This window comes from Garra rufa, chromosome 3 (genome assembly GCF_049309525.1).
Source record: "Garra rufa chromosome 3, GarRuf1.0, whole genome shotgun sequence".
NCBI classification, from domain to species: Eukaryota; Metazoa; Chordata; class Actinopteri; order Cypriniformes; family Cyprinidae; genus Garra; species Garra rufa.
The window spans coordinates 60,874,045-60,897,335 of NC_133363.1; the positions used below are offsets into that span (position 1 = coordinate 60,874,045).

The 23,291-nt window shown below is 34.8% G+C and overlaps 1 protein-coding gene across 1 annotated transcript in view; it reads left to right on the forward strand.

Annotated features, from left to right (window-relative positions):
- Positions 1 to 18,085, forward strand: part of LOC141331691 (B-cell receptor CD22) — a 79,845-nt gene extending 61,760 nt beyond the window's left edge. Inside the window, exons 6-8 of the mRNA XM_073836726.1 lie at positions 16,867 to 17,113; positions 17,815 to 17,931; positions 18,042 to 18,085. Of these exons, the coding sequence (XP_073692827.1) occupies positions 16,867 to 17,113; positions 17,815 to 17,931; positions 18,042 to 18,085 (408 nt within the window). The remainder of the gene's footprint in view (positions 1 to 16,866; positions 17,114 to 17,814; positions 17,932 to 18,041) is intronic.
- The last annotated feature ends 5,206 nt before the right edge of the window (positions 18,086 to 23,291 follow it).

Sequence of the window (23,291 nt, forward strand, 5' to 3'; positions counted from 1 at the left end):
CCGGGAGAACTTGTGAGCGTGCGCGCGACTGATGCTGTGAAAAGTAAGTTAGCTGCTAATGTCGAATATGAGGATTAATTATTGTAACTGTCAGCTGTTTGTGAACTAAATCTAGTGTAAAGAAATGCTTGAATGCAGACACTAGGTCATAAAACGAAACATAAAATAACGCATGCACATTCATATTCCTCGCTGTTGTAACATTAGCAGTTTTATAAAAATGCTATGCTCTTAGCCCTATGTGACGTCTGTTTTTATATTGTTTATCAACGGTATCATTTTTTTTATTGTTTGGATCAACTAAAGTTATAGCCAAGCAGACAGATATGAATGTTTAACCATACTGAAAATAAGTAAATATCGTTAGCTGATGCTAACTGTCTAGCTAACAACCTTGCTGGTGCTAAGTTGAGGTAATTATAGGTCCAAATATTTTTATTCAACCACATAGACAGATTACATCTGAGGGAAAAAGAATGGATGTGATGTTCAGAACACGGTAACGGTAATTATATCAAAGTGGGAAGTGATGCCCGCTGAGTGCATTTGTCCAGGGGTGTTTTCATACCACAGACAAGGTTTGAGAAAAAAATATATATAATGAATATTATGAAAATGTTCTTCCTAACTTCAGGCCTTATTATCATATCATATAAAACTGTGACATACTGCAAAACAACAAGATTCAAAACACTTTTTTCTTACTGGTGAAAACCCTGCTGAAAAAATAAACAGCTAAAACCAGCCTAGGCTGGTTGGCTGGTATTAGCTGGTTTAAGCTGGAAGTAGCTGGTTTTAGCTGGTCTCCCAGCCTGGCCAGGCTGGTTTTAGCTGGTGGTTTTCCAGCCTGACCAGCTAAGACCAGCCTGACCAGCCTGGCCAGGCTGGGAAAAAAGGCCAAAACCTCTCTAAAACCAGCCTGCCGACCAGCTATGACCAGCTAAAACCAGCCAACCAGCCTAGGCTGGTTTTAGCTGTTTTTTTCACCAGGGAATGAAATGAGAAATCTGTTTTCTCTTTGGTACACTGCAGTGGAAGCTTCACAGTGAACATTACTACATGACTCTCATCAACATATAGTTAGTTAAAGGAGTACTTTCACTTTTACTGGAGTAATATTTTACTATACGTATCTGTACTTGATTTGTGTACTTCACCACTGATTAACACAAACTACAGTGTTTGAAAGCGATAAGTCTGGTATTGTTCACAACTGAATCAGGTTGTTTTTACAGTAATTAGAAATATCAGCTTTTTGTTTGTTTATCGTGCATGTTAACATTTTGCTCTAAACTGCTCACTTTCTACTGGCTGCTTAGATTCTTATGATGAGAACAATATTGTTAATTTTTATGAATCTATTGTTCTTTTTTTTTTTTTTTTTTTTTATCATTTTAGATTGCATAAAGATTAATTCAGATTTAAGCATTTGAGTGTCCCCTGCATACAATGTGTTATGTTTTTGTGAAACCTTCCAGCCTTGGGCTTGTCACTGTACATACTGAAGGCTCAGAACTAAATAAGATGGCCCCTACAAACTAACTGTTGTCTGGTGATTTCTGATCTTTCTGATTTTGGTATGTGTTGATATGCTGGTACAGACAGGGCATGCGCTAGACATTTGAAGGCTGCACCTTCTTCAAAAACTTTATCATTGATCCTACAACAGGTAGTGAAGTGTCATGAAGTGTGTGTGTGTGTGTGTGTGTGTGTGTGTGTGTGTGTGTGTGTGTGTGTGTGTGTGTGTGTGTGTGTGTGTGTGTGCGTGTGTGTGTGTGTGTGCGTGCGTGTGTGTGTGTGTGTGCGTGTGTGTGTGTGTGTGCGTGTGTGTGTGTGTGTGTGCGTGTGTGTGCGTGACCACTGTGTACTGTATATATCTCAATATTAACATGCAGTTTTTTCGTATTGTGAAACCTGTTCTAGGTAGTTAACAAACCAGACACAGAATCTCAGTGCAAACACACATTGAAGAATAAGATTGCTCTTTTGTTTTATGAAACATTTTTCTGCCTCTCCACAAATCAGTTGTTGCTAGTGGTGACATCCCAATATGATTTAATGCTAAACACTTACAGAAAACATTTAAGACAAAAACTAACAAAAGGAAAACATATTAAGACTTAACATATTTCAAAAGCCTGAAACACATTTTATATAAAGGTAATTATTTTACAAAGTTCAGATTAAAATTTGAGGATGGTTCTCCTTTTCACCTTTTCATTTTCATAATTCACAATTTATATATGCAGTGCAACAGCAAAAACGTGGAAGGAAAAAAAAAAAAAATATATATATATATACACAGTCAAGCCCGAAATTTTGGGCACCAAACCTCGTCTCAAGCCACAGGGTGTAATTTGGATTTGTCTGTGCATGTTTTGTTTTACTTTTAAAGGTTTGGTGCCCATCCACTGCCATTATATGACTGACAGACTGTACCACTTTGAGTTAAAAATATTTTTTGTGTTCTGCTGAAGAAACAAAGTCACCTACATCTTGGATGCCCAGGGGTAAGCAAATAAACATCAAATCTTCTTTTTTGGGTGAACTATCCCCTTAAGTCAGGACTTTGGCTGGGCCACTGCAAAACATTAATGTTTTTGTCTGCTAACCATGTCCACTGGTGCCCAAGGCCACATTTTTCTGCAGACTGCCTGATGTTGTTGTTGAGATTTTTGATGTATTGCTCCATTTTCATGGTGCCATTTACTGTGATTAGATTCCCTGGTTCACCGGCTGAAAAACACCCCCAAAACATTAGGTTCCCACCACCATGTTTGACAGTGGGGATGGTGTTCTTAGGATTGAAGGCTTCTCCTTTTTTTACGCCAAATTAAGGCTACATCATTGTGGCCAAACAATCATTGTGCTGAGGAGAATATTTCTCCAGCAATATGTAACAGTGTTTTGTGAAAACATGCACCTAAACAGATCTAATTCACTTATTCACATATTTACTCACATGAGGAAACTCATGTAAGTAAATATAATGATTCAGTAATTTGATAAAATGAGAGTGCTATATTTGTGAAGTATCTTTACAAGCATTTGAAAGTATTTTGACATTCTTTTCTATTACCAAAGCAGATGCAATAGTTGAGTTGAACATTCTAGCAGTTCCTAGCAAAACTAAAGTGATAAATTAAGTGTTGTTTTAATCAATTCATCAGTCATTTTGTGAGGTTCATATATTTATAGAGCAGCTTTCAGTTTCACTTTTGTGTGTCACAAGACAGGTGAAAAAGAAACCTTTAATGGTTAGTTTACCCAAAAATGAAAAATCTGTCATTAATTGCTCACCCTCATGTCGTTCCAAACCTGAAATACTTCATTCAACTTCAGAACACAAATTAAGATTTTTTTATATATATATATAATCCGAAAGCTCTTTGACCCTCTATAGACAATATAGATAGTCAAGGCACAGAAACGTTATAAGGACATTGTAAAACTAGTCAATGTTACATCAGTGGTTCAGTGGTTAATGATAAGCTAGATATATTTTGGAAAATATGGAAGCCTGTATTAGATCACTTAGGAATGTGATAACTTATTTATGTTTTTTTTTTTTTTAATACCACATTATACCTTTGTAACTCTTACTCTTTGTAACTCTTTTATTTGTCTAAATGTTATTATTTTGTTATTGTAGTATTTTTGTATTTGCCTTTTCCCCTCTCCTCACACCCTGTTGATGTTATGATCTGTTTGGAACTCTTTTATTTTGAATTATCAGAGATATTTATTTGTAACTATAATGTACTCGTTTTCTTTTCTGGCCTTTGTTCTGGAAAATAAATGTCATATAAAAAAAAAAACTAAAATGAAAGTGTATTGAAGTGTATTGAAATATTTTGAATAAAACTGTCATTGGACCAACATTAGTGAAAGATATTTGGTCATACTTGTTTGTCTGTGTAGAGAGCTAAATCGAGTCACATGACTTTGAGGAAAAAGGAGAAAAGAGGGATGGATATCTACAGATAGGGTTCCCGTAAGGACACGAAGAGTACAATGGTCATGCTAATATTCTTGTTCTCTATTGTATTCATATATTCATAATTTTAAGCAGTATCTAAAACATCTTGACGAATTTTGGACTTCATCTCATCTCTCATCAATATGCAGATGAAAGGAGAACATTTTCCTTCTCTGGCTGTGTGTAATGCTTCCTGTTTTGTGAACTCATGTTTGACCTAAATAGCAGCTTTAATTCAATTCGAGGGAAAACTGATGTAAGTAAATATAATGCTGTTCTCAATGAGAGTGCTCTATTTTGAAAGTATCTTTACAAGCATTTGAAAGTATTTTGACGAGCCGGTCTCTTTTCTTATTTATATGCTAAATGAAATTCAATAGCATTAACTCTTGTTTTAATCAATTCACCTACCAACCAATCATTTTTCACTGAGCGCCATAAAACAATTTATTAAGATCAATAAAAAATTATCTGCATCTGTATCAGAACTGATTTGTATACCAGACTTCCTGGAAAATTCCCTCTCAGATCAGGACTTCTGATGGACAATTCTTAATAAATGGGTATTAAAAGCTTGATCTTTCCACCATCGTTTTAGTTTAATTTATTAAATTGTTCATAGTAGTTAGTACATTAGTTGACAGTGTTTAGTAGATAACTGAAGATAAAATGAGTAGAGCTACAAATGAATGATTTTTTTGAACAAATATTCTATCATTTCTATCCTTTATTTTATGTTTATTCATTAGGAAGGTATTGGACTGAAGTTAATAAGACTTTTCCTGACTAATATATGCAAAAATGGGTTCCAGTGTATGTAAGTTGTGTTATAAATAAATAAATGTAATAATTGTAAGTTTTACAATTGATTGTTTTTCTGATTTAGCACAAGAGGACCAAGTGCCCTTGTTAGGACATGATGAAGGTGAGAGTATGGACATCTGTGTATTTATGTATACAGGTCCTTTTCCAAAAATTAATATATTGTGAAGTTCAGTATTTTCTGTAATGTACTGATAAACATTAGACTTTCATATATTTTAGATTCATTACACACAACTGAAGTAGTTCAAGCCTTTTATTGTTTTAATATTGATGATTTTGGCATACAGCTCATGAAAACACAAAATTCCTATCTAAAAAAATTAGCATATCATTCTCTAAACGAGCTATTAACCTAATCATCTGAATCAACTAATTAACTCTAAACACCTGCAAAAGATTCCTGATGCTTTTAAAAACTCCCAGCCTGGTTTATTACTCAAAACCGCAATCATGGGTAAGACTGCCGACCTGACTGCTGTCCAGAAGGCCATCATTGACACCCTCAAGCAAGAGGGTAAGACACAGAAAGAAATTTCTGAATGAATAGGCTGTTCCCAGAGTGCTGTATCAAGGCACCTCAATGGGAAGTCTGTGGGAAGGAAAAAGTGTGGCAGAAAACGCTGCACAACGAGAAGAGGTGACCGGACCCTGAGGAAGATTGTGGAGAGGGACCGATTCCTTGGGGGACAGTGGTCCAAAGTATTTTTTTCGGATGAAAGCAAATTTTGCATGTCATTCGGAAATCAAGGTGCCAGAGTCTGGAGGAAGACTGGGGAGAGGGAAAGGCCAAAATGCCTGAAGTCCAGTGTCAAGTACCCACAGTCAGTGATGGTCTGGGGTGCCATGTCAGCTGCTGGTGTTGGTCCACTGTGTTTTATCAAGGGCAGGGTCAATGCAGCTAGCTATCAGGAGATTTTGGAGCACTTCATGCTTTCATCTACTGAAAAGCTTTATGTAGATGAAGATTTCATTTTTCAGCACGACCTGGCACCTGCTCACAGTGCCAAAACCACTGGTAAATGGTTTACTGACCATGGTATTACTGTGCTCAATTGGCCTGCCAACTCTCCTGACCTGAACCCCATAGAGAATCTGTGGGATATTGTGAAGAGAAAGTTGAGAGACGCAAGACCCAACACTCTGGATGAGCTTAAGGCCGCTATCGAAGCATCCTGGGCCTCCATAACACCTCAGCAGTGCCACAGGCTGATTGCCTTCATGCCACGCCGCATTGAAGCAGTCATTTCTGCAAAAGGATTCCCGACCAAGTATTGAGTGCATAACTGAACATAATTATTTGAAGGTTGACTTTTTTTGTATTAAAAACACTTTTCTTTTATTGGTCGGATGAAATATTTTTAGATAGGAATTTTGGGTTTTCATGATCTGTATGCCAAAATCATCAATAATAAAACAATAAAAGGCTTGAACTACTTCAGATGTGTGTAATGAATCTAAGTCTAATGTTTATCAGTACATTACAGAAAATAATGAACTTTATCACAATATGCTAATTTTTTCAAAAGGACCTGTATGTTATTTTAAAATGTGTATTTATTTGTTTAGTATAAGCAATGTCTTACAGTAGCAATACATCTGACAACCAGACTTATTGTGAATCTCAGTGCAATTTATTGTGATTTTTATATTGTAACAAATATAAAAATATGGTGGACTAATGGAAGCTATTACTATATTACTAAATGCACTTCCATGTTCTTTAGACCAGCATTATTGTTCTTATGAAGTGAGGTTTATAAATCAATACAGATGTCAGTATATATTCAGTCATGGCATATTGGCCAGTGCAATATAAACAAATGTTACTGAGTGCACTTTTAAAAAATAAATTTACAGTTTTTAAATTTAATTGAACATTTAACCTTTTCAGAAATTCAGCCTATTTTTGAGGAACTTAAACTTGTGCTGATTGGAAGTCAAGGTGCTGGAAAAAACAATATTGCTAATGCCATCCTAAAGAAAAAAGTTTTCACATTCTGGATGGCTTATAGAAGTGTCCACATCAGGAAAACTCGTACAGTATCAGGGACACGGATTCATTTGGCTCGCACCCCAGGCTGGAGAGGAGATTTGAGTAGATCAAAGAAAACCAAAAATGAAATTGTTCACTGTGTGAAGTCTTTATACTGGTCTGGACCTCACGCAGTCCTCTTGGTACTAAAAGTGAACTCTGAGCTGTCAGAGTCGAACATCAGCACCCTAGAGAGTGAGCTTACTGCTCAGCTGTGGAAACATACCATAGTGATCTTCACCAATGGAGAAAAACTAAGCGGTTCCATTGATGAATATATCACATCAACAAATCTTCAACCTTTAATCAAAAAATGTGGAGAAAGATATTTTGTGATTCGAAACAATGACAGCAACCATATCACTGAGACAATTCAAGAGCTCATTGCCAGGAAGAATTCAGCATGTTATTTTAAACTTTCAGCTGAGACAGAAGTTACTTATACATTACTGTCAGACTGGAGACGTCTTGTTGAGAGAATCAAATCTAAAATCACTACTCTCTCAGCCTTCAAGGAAAACTTACTATTAAATATAAAAACACAAAATAATAACTCCATTAAAAGATTACTTGATCTAAAGGATGCAGAAATAATGAGGCTAAATGCCATTGTTCAAGAAAAAGAAAAAAAGATAGAGAGGTTACAATCAAGATACTCAAGAATTCAAGATCTTGACCTCTCTGGCCTACGTGAAGAAATCGCAGATCTGGAACATCAACTTGACATAAAGATCAATGAACTAATAGGGAAGAACACAGAGAACGAAACACTGAAAAAACAAGTAAGGGAAAAGGATACTGAGATTGAAGAACTGAAAATAGAGTTACAAATGTGCCAACAAAAAGCTATCGATTGGAGAACACATGAGGATCAGTATAAAACTGAACATGCAGGCTATCATAGAAAACTCTGTCAAGATGTCTCAGTGGTGTCCATAAAAAGCAGCAACCAAATACAGTTGCACACGTTTCGTTCAAAAGGTAAGTAGTTAATTTGTTATATTAAAAGTTAAATGATAATTATTAATGCATTCAGCAGAGGCAGTGTTTTATAGTTTGACTGAGCTAAAAAAAAGGATATATTTTTATAGTACAACCATTTTTGTACAAAGTTTCAGCTCTACATGGATGGAGTGACACTCTTCTTCAGATCTTAAATGAGCTGTCTGAAGAAGACCTGAAGAAAATTAAATACGTAATGTGCTGGAATGAAAAATACAAAATACACAGGAGCTCATTAGAGCACGGAGACAGAGTTGACCTGGCAGACCAAATGCTAAAACAGTGGGGTGAACTGCAGTCAATACTGAACACACGAGACCTCGTGAAGAAAATCCCTCGTAATGACAATACCATGAAAGAACTGTTCAGACCTTTCTTGAAGAGCATTGGTGAGACATGGTAATTATTAGCTAAATCAGTCATCATTTCCTTCCTTTTTTTTTTTTTTTTTATCGTTCTGCATTGGGTTTAGTTGTTTCTTTTACAAAATTCATCTTCTCGAATGAGGCACTCAATCTTTCTTCTTTTTTCTCCTAAAAATAGTTTCCAAAAGGAGGTTTTTGCAGCAATGCCATAGACAAAGCATACATATTCTAGTTCTATAGAACTTAAAAGTTTCTGAGTATCCATAGAACAGTTTTCATAATCATTTTATATCCACAATTCATGTAAATGACATGACATGATAATTATCATCCACTAGATTTAGTGTTTCTAGCTTAATAAAGTGTACAGTTTTGTTCATGACACTTGCTGTGTAGGAAAATTATTTCATTTTAACTTTTGCCTGATACATTTGATTGTATGTTGTTGCAGATTTTAACGTTTGAGAAGTGACATTTAATATTTGTAACACATTATTTAAGATGAATTCAATTTTTGTATTCCATTTATCCTTCCTCATAGTGGCTTTGAATAAAAGCATCTACTGACTGTAAATGTGTTTAAATGTGTGTTACAGATGTATGTCTCTACAATACGTAAATATTTAATATATTTATATAATGCTGAGTGTCTAACACTGACTGGCTGGCTATGTTAGTGATTGTGTGACCTGTTCACAGACTGATTTCATGAGGATTATCCTCAAAATCATGAGGGTCTTGTCATGAAGTTAAAAGGAACTTTTCTTTCCAGCCTTTGACTTTGTGAATTCTCAAATGTAGGCCTATATTTTATGCTCTTTATGTATATTTCATTGTTTTAACCTTTTCTCCATCTCTTATGCTATGAAAACTCATTCCATCCATTACATATTTCAAACTGACAGCCTGATGTAAACCACTTCAGTTTGTGTAAAAAAAAAATATTTATTGGATATTTTTTGGGAGAAATATACAAGCATGTTTAGCACTGAAATCACGTCAACATTTAAAATGTTTTTGCATTTTTTTTTTTTTTTTTAAATAAAATTGAGGTAATTGAGTTTATTTATTTTGCCACTCTGAAAACACTATGAAAAGCACAAAATCTTTAAAGGATTGCATCTTCATCTACTGCTGTTCTCAACTTTCTGCTGCTGCTGTAGTATCTGACACCAACTGCATGTTCATGAGCTTCTTTGTCTATCGACATTTTATATATGATAATTTTAAGACAAACTTTGGCACTTTTGGTGAGGCTGTGAATTGGTTAAATCCACAGAGAGACAACAATAAGTCAGGTTTGGTGGACTGGTGGTGATTCAACAGCCCATTTTGTTATGAAATCAATCAAAAATTCTTAGAAACATTTGTGTCTTCACATTTCCTTTTTCTCAGGAACAGAGTAAAACAACATTTGGTAAAACTACTACTGTACGTCCAGTCTTACAATAGTGTTAATAATGTGACCTGAATAAAACACAATTCAGTTCCAGCTTTAAAAATATATCCTTTTTTTTCTATTCTGTCTAATGTAGCTTTGCATTCAAGTCAACAGGAATATGTACAAGAAAGAATGAGAATATGAATGGCTCAGGACTCTTTAATTAGATCAAATTCAATATGAATATAGATTAAACATAATACTCTTATAATCATATTACTGTTACGGTATAGACGTGCTGGATGAACGAGACGAAGTCGAGATCAACAATTAACACTATATTTAATATCTTCTTCAAGGAACAGGCAGGATAATCCACACACATGTAACAGTAACAACAAATAAAGACCGACATCAACTGAACTGAAGGACAAACTTATAAAGGGTGACTAATCATTAAACACAGGTGACTAATTATACAAGGACAGGTGCAGGGAATCACTCTGACGAAGGGCTAAACCAAATGACAGATCAACGGGGGAAAGACAAATGGGAAAAACCAATGACAAACAGACAGAACTGTGACAATTACAACACAAAGTTTCTTTTAAGTTTTTTCATGCACCTATCAAGTTCGAGATTTTAGGCTTTTTGGTTTTTCATAAAGTGTTTTTTTAGCTAGTGGGAAGAAAACATCAAAAAAACACTGTAAAGTGTTTCTTTTATAGCACTTTATCTATTTTTGTCAATAGTTTTCAATCATAATGGAAGTTTTTTCTTCTACACTGAGCCATAAATCTCCACTTCAGTAGCACTTACACACACACCAAACTTTACATTTCTATTCCTGTCTTTATCCTGAAGGTTTATACAGAAGGATTTGTATATGATTTGCTTGATTTTATACATTTTATTCCCCAAAAAAAGGTAATTTTTATTTATTTATTTTTTTTTTTTTGCCCTATTCACCTGCAGTGTCTCACCAGATACAGCTAATATTTTTTGTTTTGGTTGTTTGTTTGCTTGTTTAAAAATACATATTAGTTTATCGTTTTGTGAGATTCAATTCACGTAGTGGCTTAAAGCATCATCTACTTGTTTTAGCAAGCCAGAGATGACCACTTTTCTTCTATTGTGAGTGTCTTTCAAACAGAAACATATGCAATATTGTTTGATATTTGTCAACACATTCTTTCCATTCTATCATAATGTTCAATATACGCAATCCAGCTGATGTGAATTTACAAATGTGACTAAAATCACATTTGTATGTAGCAATACCACATCCTCAATCAATGTATCAATCATAATTTGAATCCAATATCTATTTGTATTAAATATTTCCAAGTTCTCTCTTTTATTTATGTGTTTGCACAGGAAGTGTTGAGTCTGTTGACAGCACATCATTAAATAGATCAGTATGGAGCTCAGTCCACTTCTACTCTGTGAGTATCATTTTTCCTTTCAGGCATGTTTTCATAATGATGTAGTGAATCAGTGTTAATTTGTATTAATTGTATCTGTTTTTTTTTTTCATGCTACTGATAATCTGTTACAGAATATCAAATCCATTTGTAGCTCGTGTGTGAAGATGAAACACACTCTGATGTGGTCTAGATGTATTAGATCAATGTATTATTAATCATTTAAGGTTCAACATGCAGTCATGTTCTTGTTTTTTGTTATGTTTGATATATTGGTAGAGCACCCATAGTTGGTGCATCTACATACATTATTTGTGGAACTCATTATTAAAATATATACAGTTATTCGCAAATAGTGTTCTGTTTTAATTTCAGTCTTCCACCTCATATTGATCTTATAGCTATGTATTTATGTATGCAAAATGTATGTATGTAACATTTCTAAACAATGTTTGAAAGGTATTCAAACAACAATATCTATAAATCAATGTCTTTTGCTTCTTCTTTTTTTTTTTAGTGCAGATTTCAAACATCCACCCTGGACAAACTCAAGGTGATTTATATATATTTTTTAAAATCTTCACATGTATAACAGTGGAATTGAAGGAAGTGTTTTTAGCATGTGTGGTTTACAGTGTGTGTTTCTTAACAAGAGTTAAAGGCGTGACTCGCAGCAGATCAGATTTATCTTTAATAAACAATGTGTATTTAAATTTTTCCTTTCTTACAAACTTTTGTTGAATTAAACATTAAATGGATTAGATTAAATGGAATGAATTTTTGGAGCTTGTGATTTTATCCACTTGCACCTTCATTATGAGAATAATATTCATATGAACCTATTAAGTTTAATGAACATGAAGACATATTACAGCCATAATGCCTGAAGGTGAAAGCTATAGTAAAGTTAAAACATCATTAATATAAATGATAGAAATTATAAAGTAAATGATAAATGATAGAAGTAAGGATTAGGGTTTGATGTAAGATTGGGTCTTAGTTAAACCTCACACCATAGGTTGTGGTTCTGTACAGCTGTCTGACCACTACACTGAAAGCATCTTTCAAAATGATCGTTTTGGTGATAGATTCAAAAGATTTGAAACTGATATAAAACAAAATCTCCAAATGACAGAAGTTACCTTCTGGATCCAGATGAGGGCGCACACAACACTTGGATGGAATTACAACAGCGTAGATGCCATGTTTGATTTCTCACAAATGAAAACGATGCCATGTCGTTTTTTCTCCTGACTTGTTTATCTAGTCAGCAGATTAATCTCCCCAGCAGATTGCTATCGATGTTTAAGTAAAAGTGTAACTATAACTAACGTTGGCACCAAACAGGACACATTTCAGTGTGGTGGTGAATGTTCAAGCCACTTGCAAATTTGCAATGCCATTGAGGACTGTGGCTGTACATCATCTTATTCAGTAAGATTCTGTCTCTGTTTACAGTGGATTCAGTGGTTCCTTTGAAACTGGTAGGCCTTAACACAAGCTACTATTCACAAAAGGCCTTTAATACACTAGAACAGTGTGTGGAATCCTTTTATGATTGTGTTTATCCCTGTTCAGACTGTTTCATCATATTAACATGTGACCACCAAACAGAGACGGAAAGGAGAGTCTCTAATGTGTCGGCACAGGAAGTGTTGAGTCTATTACACAGCCTGTGTTTTTGACAGTGAGCCATTAATTCATCAGTATGAAGTTCAGTCCACTTCCTCTAATGCTCTGTAAGTACTATCATTTTATTTTTGCATTTTACTATCTTTCATTTTATTTTCATAATGATGTAGTGAATCAGTGTATTGTATTTAATCGTATCTGTTTCACGTGTATGACAGAGTATCAAATCTGTCTGTAGCTCATGATAACTGTGTGAAGATGAAATATTATTTGATGTGCCATCTTTGTTTTCTTCAGTTGATCTTCACTTGCAGTTAGTGCATCTACATTTAGTCTTTACTTGTGATGTATAACTCTGTTGTATAACTCTTGTTGTTGTGTTGGAAATTGATTTGTTCAGCAGTATAATAACCATATATAGATAATGTGAGATGGCTTGTGGTCCTTACACAAACTCTGGCCAGAGACGTTACTGACCACAATGATAGCACTTCCCACATGAATCACTGATGTCATGGAAAATAAGATCTATATTAATCTATGGCTTTATTTGTATCATGACAGCATTACCTATATTCTTAGTAATGCACATAAATGTTTTCTTCACGCTTACTCTTTCACTTCAACTTTCCAATTATTATTGACTGCTATATAGATTAAAGAAACAGTGTGAATAAGAGTTGAACACTGTAAAAAAAAAGTCAACATGAAATGTTAAGTTGTACTACACGAAAACATAGATATCTGAGTTGATAAACTTATAATTGTAAGGCAGCATTTTTTTTTACAGTGAACTATTTTTAAACAGTGTGAGAAAATCCTTTATTTATTTATCTTTCCCCCCTGCATTTTACTGCTGTAACCAGCGGTTTGTCTTCAATGTCTTAAAGGAACACTCCACTTTTTTTTTGGAAATAGGCTCATTCTCCAACTCCCCCCGAGTTAATAAGTTGAGTTTTACCGTTTTGAAATCCATTCAGCCGTTTTCTTGTTCTGCTGATATAATTTTTAGCATAGCTTAGCATAGATCATTGAATCCTATTAGACCAATAGCAACGCATTCAAAAAATGACCGAGTTTCGATATTTGTCCTATTTAAAACTTGACTTTTCTGTAATTATATCGTGTATAGGGCTGCACGATAAATCGAAATGAAATCACAATCGTGATTAATCAGAAGCTGTGATTGTTATGCGTATCTTTTAGTGAAGCACTGTGATTTCCATTTCTATGTGATCTGTGATCAGCAGTAAATCTTCATCCAAAGGCCAGAAGGCTCTCTCTGTTGCAAACGCCAAAAACACCTGAAGGAGAAATCTAGAAAACACCTATCGCTGCAGCTGAATAAAGCTAAATAAAGATTTAACTGCTTTCATTGATTCAGTGTGACTAATAAACACACAACTACGACAATATATTGTTTACTGAAGTTCATATTATTATAATTTTCATTATAATAAAGTATAGTTACACTGCAATGCCTTCATCACTGCGTAGAATATTATGAACTATGTTCTGTGCCGTATTATGTGTAAGAAGCTACATCATTTCACAGAAGGATTAACTTCAAACACTCGACTGATGTTATGAAGTAAGTTTGGAGGAAATATATTATTTAAGGTGGTATTTTCATGTGCTTTGAGATGTAGCACCATTTTTTACACAGCGCCGTAGTTCACTGAGAAGCTACACCAACAGCTCTCATTATCGCAAACGATTTCTTTTCGATTGCATAATCGTGCGATTAAATCGATTTCGATTATGAACAAGGTTAGACGTATCTTCTAAGTGAACTACGGGCTCTGTGCTGCACCATCTCAAAACAGGTGCTGGAGATTTACGGCTAATCACAGAACTGGCTTTATTAACAAAATACGCATGACAATCGCCTTCGATTAATCGTGCAGCCCTAATCGTGTACTAATACCGGCGAAAATGTAAAGCTGTGATTTTCTAGGCCGATAAGATTAGGAACTACACTCCCATTCCGGTGTAATAGTCAAGGAAGTTTGCTGCCGTAACATGGCCGAAGCAGGCGCAGTAATATCACGCAGCACATGTGCAAATGCAAAACTAGCTGGGAACTAATTTCAGGCGCTGCGTGATATTACTCTGCCTACTTTGGCCATGTTACGGCAGCAAACTTGGTCTAATAGGATTCAATTATGCTAAGCTACGCTAAAAGTGATATCGCCAGAACCGGAGAACGGCTGAATGGATTTCAAAACGGTAAAACTCAACTTACAAACTCGGTGGGAGTTGGAGAATGAGCCTATTTCCAAAAAAAGTGGAGTGTTCCTTTAAACCATTTAATTCAGTGTAGCCTGATTGTGAGTTTATTAATAATGTACTGCAAGTCTAAAGTCTAAAACATTTACAGGCAGATTATGAAAAACTAAAAAATTAAATGAATACAATTTCAGCATAAACATAATAATCTAATGCTTAACAACAACTTTTTAAACATCTAAATTCCCCTATAAATATTGGAAATGTGAAATAAGTGAATGTTTATATGAGGGTGAGTATTTTCCAACAGGTGGCCAAGATGTTTTTAAATGCTGCCTGTGAGCTAAAAATAAAAAATAAATAAAGTCACCAGATCTAAATATTCACAACAAACACACTTTCTACTTGAAACCAAGAAATAAGACCTGCACTTCCACTGCATCTCCACACAGCTTCTCAAATGTTTTAAGGTTAATGAGTTTTAATTTGTGACCCTGGATCAATTTTGATCTATGGTTTGTTAGGATAGGACAATATTTGGCCGAGATACTACTATTTTGAAAATCTGGAATCTGAGGGTGCAAAAAAAAAAAAAAAAAAAAAACATATTTAGGAAATCGCCATCAAAGTTATCCAAATAACGGTCTTGGCAATGTATATTACTAATCAAAAAGTTTTGATATAATTATGGTAGTAAATTTACATATTATCTTCATGGATCCTAATGATTTTGACATAAAAGAAAAATATCAATAATTTTGTCCCATGCAATGTATTGTTGGCTATTGCTACAAATATATCCATGTCTGGTTTTGTGGTCTAGGGTCACATTTCGGTCTTCCTCCTCATAATCTGCATAAACCATTCAAGTGGTGATTTAAAATGAATGAAATTAATAATTAATATGTAATTTCTAACTAATGTTTGACAGGTATTCACATAGTTCTGTTCCAAATATTTACAGCAACAGCATCTTTTAATCAGTGTGATTTGTCTTTTTTTGCTTTGTAGTGCTGATTTCAAACATCCACCCTGGGCAAGCTCAAGGTGATATATATATATATATATATATATATATATATATATATATATATATATATATATTTCTTAAAATTGTCTCACGTATAACACAGTGGAACAAAAGTAGAAAGTGTTTGTGTGCAGTGTGTTGTGTTTGTTGTTTATTTCTTTTATTGGGTCCTAAATGATATGAGCTCTCTATAAAATTAACTTCTCTAATCTCTAATATTACTCATTTTAAAATTGCATCTGAGTGTTTTATGTGACACTATAGGGAAACCTAAGGCTGCAGTGATTACAGAGCATGATAAAAGTGGTGAAGTCACAGTCAGATGTGAAATACCAGGACCTGAAGATGACTGGACATACAGCTGGTTTGTGAAGGGATCATCTCTGCCCTTCAGCACTGATAGAGAATTAAGGATCAGAACTGGTGTATCTGACAGTAGCAGTAGCATCACCTGTAGAGGACACAGAAAAAGTGATGGAGAGAAGTCAGAGATCAGTGATGCTGTTACACTGACTGTATCATGTGAGTCTGATGCTCTATATAGAGTATGTTATGCTCAGATGTATAATAAAATTGCAAAAAGGCCATTAAAGACGAGGTTCACCCCCAAATGATAATTCTGTCCTCATTTACTCAAACGCATATGCCTTCCTTTTCATGTGCACAAAATGTACAAAAAAATTTAACATTTTTGTTTATATGTTGAAAGTTGATAGGGTCCAGTGACAATGTTTGTACACCAATGTTCTTTGCAGTTCTTGTGTGTGTGTGTGTGTGTGTGTGTGTGTGTGTGTGTGTGTGTGTGTGTGTGTGTGTGTGTGTGTGTGTGTGTGTGTGTGTGTGTGTGTGTGTGTGTGTGTGTGTGTGTGTGTGTGTGTGTGTGTGTGTGTGCGCGCGCAGTAACGTTGATGTAGGGTTAAGGAGAGATGGAGTTACCATAACTTTTGCTTTTTCAGTTCTTATAGAGACACTTAAACCTCATCTGACTGTTCAGCCTGAACCATCACAGATATTCAGAGGAGACACTGTCACTCTCACATGTGGCATACAAGGGGAAGATTGGTCATACATGTGGAAGTGTGGGGATGAACAGCACAACTCTGAGGAGAAAGAGATCAAGATCACTGTACAGTCCAAACAGACATGCAGCTGTTACTGCTTTAGAGATTCATTATGCTCTGAATGGAGTGATGTAGTGACTTTGACTGTGACAGGTGAGTAATCATCACTGATATACAACAATGATCTTACTCCAATCATGGTATATTAAAATGTTTGTTTTGGATTATTAATAATCAACATGAGAGCTAAAGTTTGGGCTAGACTCACTGTAGATCAGATGAATCCAACCCACCTTCAATTGACAATGTGTTTTCAATCTCCTTTCTCCATTACCTTTTGTTGAATCAAACATTGTTTAATACTTTGTAAATACAAACAGTTTGTAAATACAAACTGGCTTCTTTGCCTACAATTCTGTAGAAAGATAAAATTGAGTGTTTTTGAGTGTTTGCAAGTAAATAGATTGAAAATTATCAATTTATTTTTTGGAGCTCATGATTAGTATCCTCATGCAAATAAAGATGCATAAAGAATTATTTAACATTACTGATATAATAGCCATATTACTCATAATGCCTGAAGGTGAAAGCTAAAGAACTTAAAATATCATTAATGATACATTTTACATTTTTATACTTTTACTAAACAAGAGCTAATAAAACTCTTTGAAATAATATGTGCATTAAATTAATGAATATAATATATATTCCAGAAAATCAAATCCATGAATTTTAAAAGCTATACGCAGAAGAAAATTTTGAGCAGCTGGTTACATTGATTTAATCACGGATAAGAAAATACGAAAATCTGAGTTTTGATTATCTTGAAATAGTTCAGTCATGTTTATTTTCAGGTTCAGAAGCTCCACTGCTGACTCTCTCAGTTCTCAAACTGCTCAGTTTTCTTCTGGCAGCTTCTCCATATGTGCTAGTGTCCATCATACTGGGAGTCAAATTCTACAGAGTTCATGGTGAGATCTCGGTTTCTCTCTCATTTGTTCTTCTACAGATGGGTTTAACCTGATCTATCATTGTTAACTTTAATTAAAATGTCACTTATTCCGTATTTTTTGTTTTACAGTTCAGTCTGATGAGATCAATCAATATACTGTTACAGAGGAGTAAAAATCTGCAGCCCTGATTAATGAAACCCAACATCCAACAAGTTGTTTTTGTTTTTAACATTTAGTAAAGTTTAATCTGTATTTTTTACTGAATTATATTTCAAATATAAACTCAAATTAACTAAACTACTGCAGGTTCCTGTTGAGTCGTCTCTTGATTTGTCTGCTGTTTTCCTGTTTTCATTAAGTCTAGGCAAATTGAAGATAAACATTTGGCATTGTTTGCTGAGAATATTTTTTTAATTTAATACACTCTAAAAAAATAAAGGTGCTTCACAATGCCATAGAAGGACCATTTCGTCTAAATGGTTCCATAAAGAACCTTTAACATCTGAAGAAGCTTTCTGTTTCACAAAAGGTTCTTTGTGGCAAATAAGGTTCTTCAGATAATAAAAAGGTAAGCAAGAAATGGTTCTTTAAAGAACCTTTGACTGAATGGTTCTTTGTGGAACCAAAAATGGTTCTTCTATGGCATCACTTGAAGAACCTTTTGAAGCACCTTTATTCTTAAGAGTGTATGATTTAGTAGTGAGTGGTGATTTTTTTTTTTTTTAACCAGGTATGCTGAGTGCTGATTTTCCCTCCTCATCAGCTTTTAGGACACACTCAAAGAGGGATCACACATGACAAATAAGAAACATGGCAGGTGTCGATTCTTCTATCGTTTCAGTTTTATCCATTGTTATTTGAATGCTAGAAAAACATATAGTTGGTTTTCCAAGTAAAAACCTCCAAATAACGTTTACACGTTTTTACATTATAACACGTAATATTCAGAGGATGAATTATTTTTAATTCCCACTGAATAGGAGTAAAATCTCTCACCCGGGTGATGTAAAATACAAAATTATATTTTTACAAAATTGATGAGTAATACATTGCAACGTTGCAAACAACAATAAAATCAGAGATAGACTTTAACTGTAAAGAAAACTAAGGGAACAAAATCTTCTTTCTCTAAAATCTTTGTTATTATTTAACATTTTTAACACACTTTTTTTGTTGTTGTTGTTTTATCACTATTAGTTAACGCATAAATGTTGCCAAATAAGGTCTTTAACAAACAATATGTTAAAAAAAATAAGATGATATGTTTTCAGAGGGTGCAATTTGTTGTGTGGATACAAACATTCACTACACGGTCTTTCAATCTCCTAATAAATATACCTTTCATTTACACAAATTCTTTTAAACCCCTTACAAACACCTACCATCACAGGACAGGAAAAAATAATTGCAACACACAAATCATTAATCACTGGTGGCAAAAAAAACAACTAAAAAAAAACAATGAACTCAAAATGAGAAAAATTAAATTAAAACAATGACAGTCTGTCTCCAAAATGCACTAAAATACAAATGTTAACAAAATCAAAACACATACACCACATATGTAAATAGCCTAAAGTCTTGAGTTAAATTCAGAAACAAATATTTACCACACATAATTGTGTTCAATCTGTCAAATCAAAGTGAAAAATATGTGTTGATCCACGCTCAAGGCATCCTAGCGCAAGCTGGAGTGACCTGTGTTCCATGTTTTTGCTCCAGTCTTAGTCCCTGTCTTTCCTTTTATGGTCTGTTTCCTGTTCTCGATTCGTTAATTAGTTATTCTGTCCACCTGTGTATTATTATCCTCATTAGTTCCTCATTTGTTTGGTATTTATAGCCCTACCTTTATTCAGTTTCTTTGTCCTGTCACCGTTGTATTAAGTGGTTGTTTTCGCCTTGTTCTCGCTGTTTGTCTGACCTCCTGGCTCCTTGGAGTTCCTCCTCCCAACAAAAGTAAAGTGATTACATTTTAAATATGGATATTTTTCTTACAAAAACACAACGATTTGCTACAGGAGGCCTTTATTAAAAAAAAATTAACTAATAGTTATCAACTTACCCAGTTGATTGATTACTTTGATAATTACAGTTTTTGTATTACAAGTTTTCTAAAATGTTAGGTTTAAATATGCAAGTGGTGCATTATTTAATGAAATATGTGCTAATTTGTGTACTTTTCTAGTACAAAAATCTAAACACTGGATGACTGGGTATTTTTTAAAATTTGTTTTTGAGGAATAAAATTTAAATCAAGCAAATTATATATGAACAAATCCCATTTTGAGAAAACGGCCTTTAAAAATATGCATTGTAATTTAAATCTATTGACACAAATAGATAAAGTGCTATAAAAGAAACACTTAACAGTATTTTTGGGATGTTTTCTTTCCACTAGTCAGAAAAAAACACTATGAATAACCAAAAAGCCCAAAATCTCAAACGTTATAGGTGCATGAAAAAAAAAGTGTTTTTGCCTGCAGTGTCTCCCCTTAAAATTTAAATGTATTTGTACTTAGCATGAAATAAATTTATTTTAAATATATTTTATTTTTAGTTTTTACTTGGGAGGCTTGGAATAGCTCGGAGCATTTTTAATATAACTCTAATTGGATTCAACTGAAATAAGAAAGTCATATACAGCTAAGATGCCTTGAGGGTGAATAAATCATGGGCTAATTTAAATTTTTAGGTGAACTAACCATTTTAAGGTTATAATGCCTTGCACTACATCAGCAAACACACATCAGTGTCTAACAGGTGTCTAGAAGCAAGTTTTCCTAATCAGCGAGTTGATAATTAGAAAAACCTCACACCAAAAACAACAAACGCTAATCTTACTTGCTAAACTTGCTTATTGAAATCTTTAATTACCAAGCATCTCACCCATGCCCTGGACAAATGTTGGAATAGTTGGGAATTGCCACTCAGTCCTTGTCCAGTCATTTTTGTTAAGTTTAAAATTAAATAATTAAGGGTTATGGTAGAGATGTTATACTTCTGTGCTATTTTCCAAACCTCACAGCATCACAGGGAGTGGCCATGGGAACCACAGCCTGTAATATGAGCTGAAGCAAAAGTGAAAGTATCTCACAGCACCTATTCACATTAAAGCTGAACACAACAATAGATTAAAGATGGAGAACTACCAGCACGCTCTGTTTTTTGAGGCAAAGAATCTCTCAGATGAGGAAATTGGACGTATTCATAAATACTTTCAAATCAAGAGAAAGTCTGGAGGAGGAGACTGTGAGATCAACAAAATATCTGATGACATTTACAAGATCAGTTTTATAAGCAAAAATGGTAGGCATGCTTTTTTTTTTTGTTATTGCAGTGTTTTTTTTTTTTTTTTGCACCTTGTTAGAATCAGTGACATGCTTCATAAATGATGTTTCTTAAAGCAAAGTTCGGGAGGAGCACGTCAGATACTTAGCCTAATTAACACAGCTGGTACTCACTCAAGCCAATCTACATCATGCATAAATACAGCCGACTCACCTCTACCCATTTGACGGATTATCAGCATCCCTCCACCACCCCATCTCCTCACTCCGAGTTCCTTCTACACATATACATAGGGGGGGGGTACTCTAGGTTCGGGCCATTCCCGAGCTCGGAGCCCTTCCCCGGACAGCACGCCAAACATGCTTACATACTCCAGCTAATTATATGTAAGTGGGAACTCGTGAAATGATCAAAACAACTGTAATAAAAATATTCCATTTATAAGACAGTGCATTGTACTCATCAAAATACATTTGTATTTTAAGCCCAAGAAAGTGTACTAGACCGAAGGGATCACGTCATCAGTATACCTGGTAAAGAGGACATCCGTGTTTCATTAGGGTGTGAAATTATTGCTGAAAACAACGAACAACCAGAAACATCTGCAAATCAGGTAATTGGCAGAGTCTTTAAATGCATATTTAGCCTCCATTTTTTGTGCTGTACTTTGTTTCTGGCAGATACAAGATGGTCAAACCAGTTTTGCAGCTGCAGCCAAGAAAAAAACATGGCTGCATAGTTAAAGTAAATGCCTTGAATATAGTAGTTCTCAGAAATGAAATCCTATGCACAATTAGAGCTTGACAATAAAGATGGTCTGAGCATGCAGATGTCTTTACGAATGGGATAAATCAATCAACTGCAAATCCCAATATATCCCGAAATATAATATGAAAAGCTAATTATGCCACCCCTTTTTAAAATGTGGGGAAATAACTACCCAATAAGAATAAGGCACACAGTTACCATGGAGGGCAAAGAGGTGTGGATGTCAGTATACAAAATGACCAAACAAGACAATGATTTGCATTAATGTGTAACTCATTATTTTACATAAAAGAGCAAAGAAAGTTTTGTTTTTCAAGATTAAAAATTAATTGTGCATTTCAAAGCTTAAAAGGTTTTTTTCTCCTAAACTCTAAGGTGAAGGACCAGACCTTCCTCCTCACTCAAGTCACATGGTGTATTCTACGACCAGTGGGTGTTTGGCAGAAATTACCAAACGACATTCATTATAAACTTGAGAAAAAAGATGTGAAAGATGGAATTGTGGATGCACAGGGTGTGAAATGGACTGTGAACTTGAGTAAGATGGAGGCCACATCATGTGATTCAGGACAGGTGACCGTTCTCAAACGACTGGAGAACCTTCCAGGTGAGAAAATGTGACCCATGTTATGTTTGATATTGTGTTGGTGTCATGATTCATCACTACGTGATTCATCACTACATGATTCATCACTTTTATTAAGTTTGTGGTCGTACAGGCTGGGGTCAAAACACAGGCAAGGCAATATAGCAGAGCAAACCGATTCGTGGTCAAAAACAAGCGTGAAGCCAGGGCAGACGGCAACAATATCAAAAGTCCATAAGTCCATGAGGCAGGCGGCAAAGTTGGTAGTCGATAGACAGACAGGCAGGGTAACAACACAAGGCAATCCAATAATCACAAGGAAAAACACTCAAAGATGTTCACCAGAGTTAAACAAGACTTTCACACGAATAGACAGTGAAAGGAGACGCTATGAATAGCCGGGTTAAGCAGGGTTAGGTGTCACAGGTAATCAGTGCCAGGCACGGGGCTTATGGGAAATGGAGTGCGATAAGATTATCAAAACTTCGCTGATGGAGCCCTCGGTGGTGCTAGGAGGGAGTTACGGAGGTTCTCTCTGTGCTCTTTTCTTTGTGCAGTTGAAAAATGCTGATTTAGGGGAGCGTGGGACACAACCGAACACTTTTTGAATTTCTCAGTTTGTTTAAATCCACGTGGAGTTTTGAGTATATATATATATTTTTTTTATCCACGTTAATTTCACACTTGTCTAGTACAAGTATGTTGCTTTGTTTCATAATTATAGTGTATACGTTTT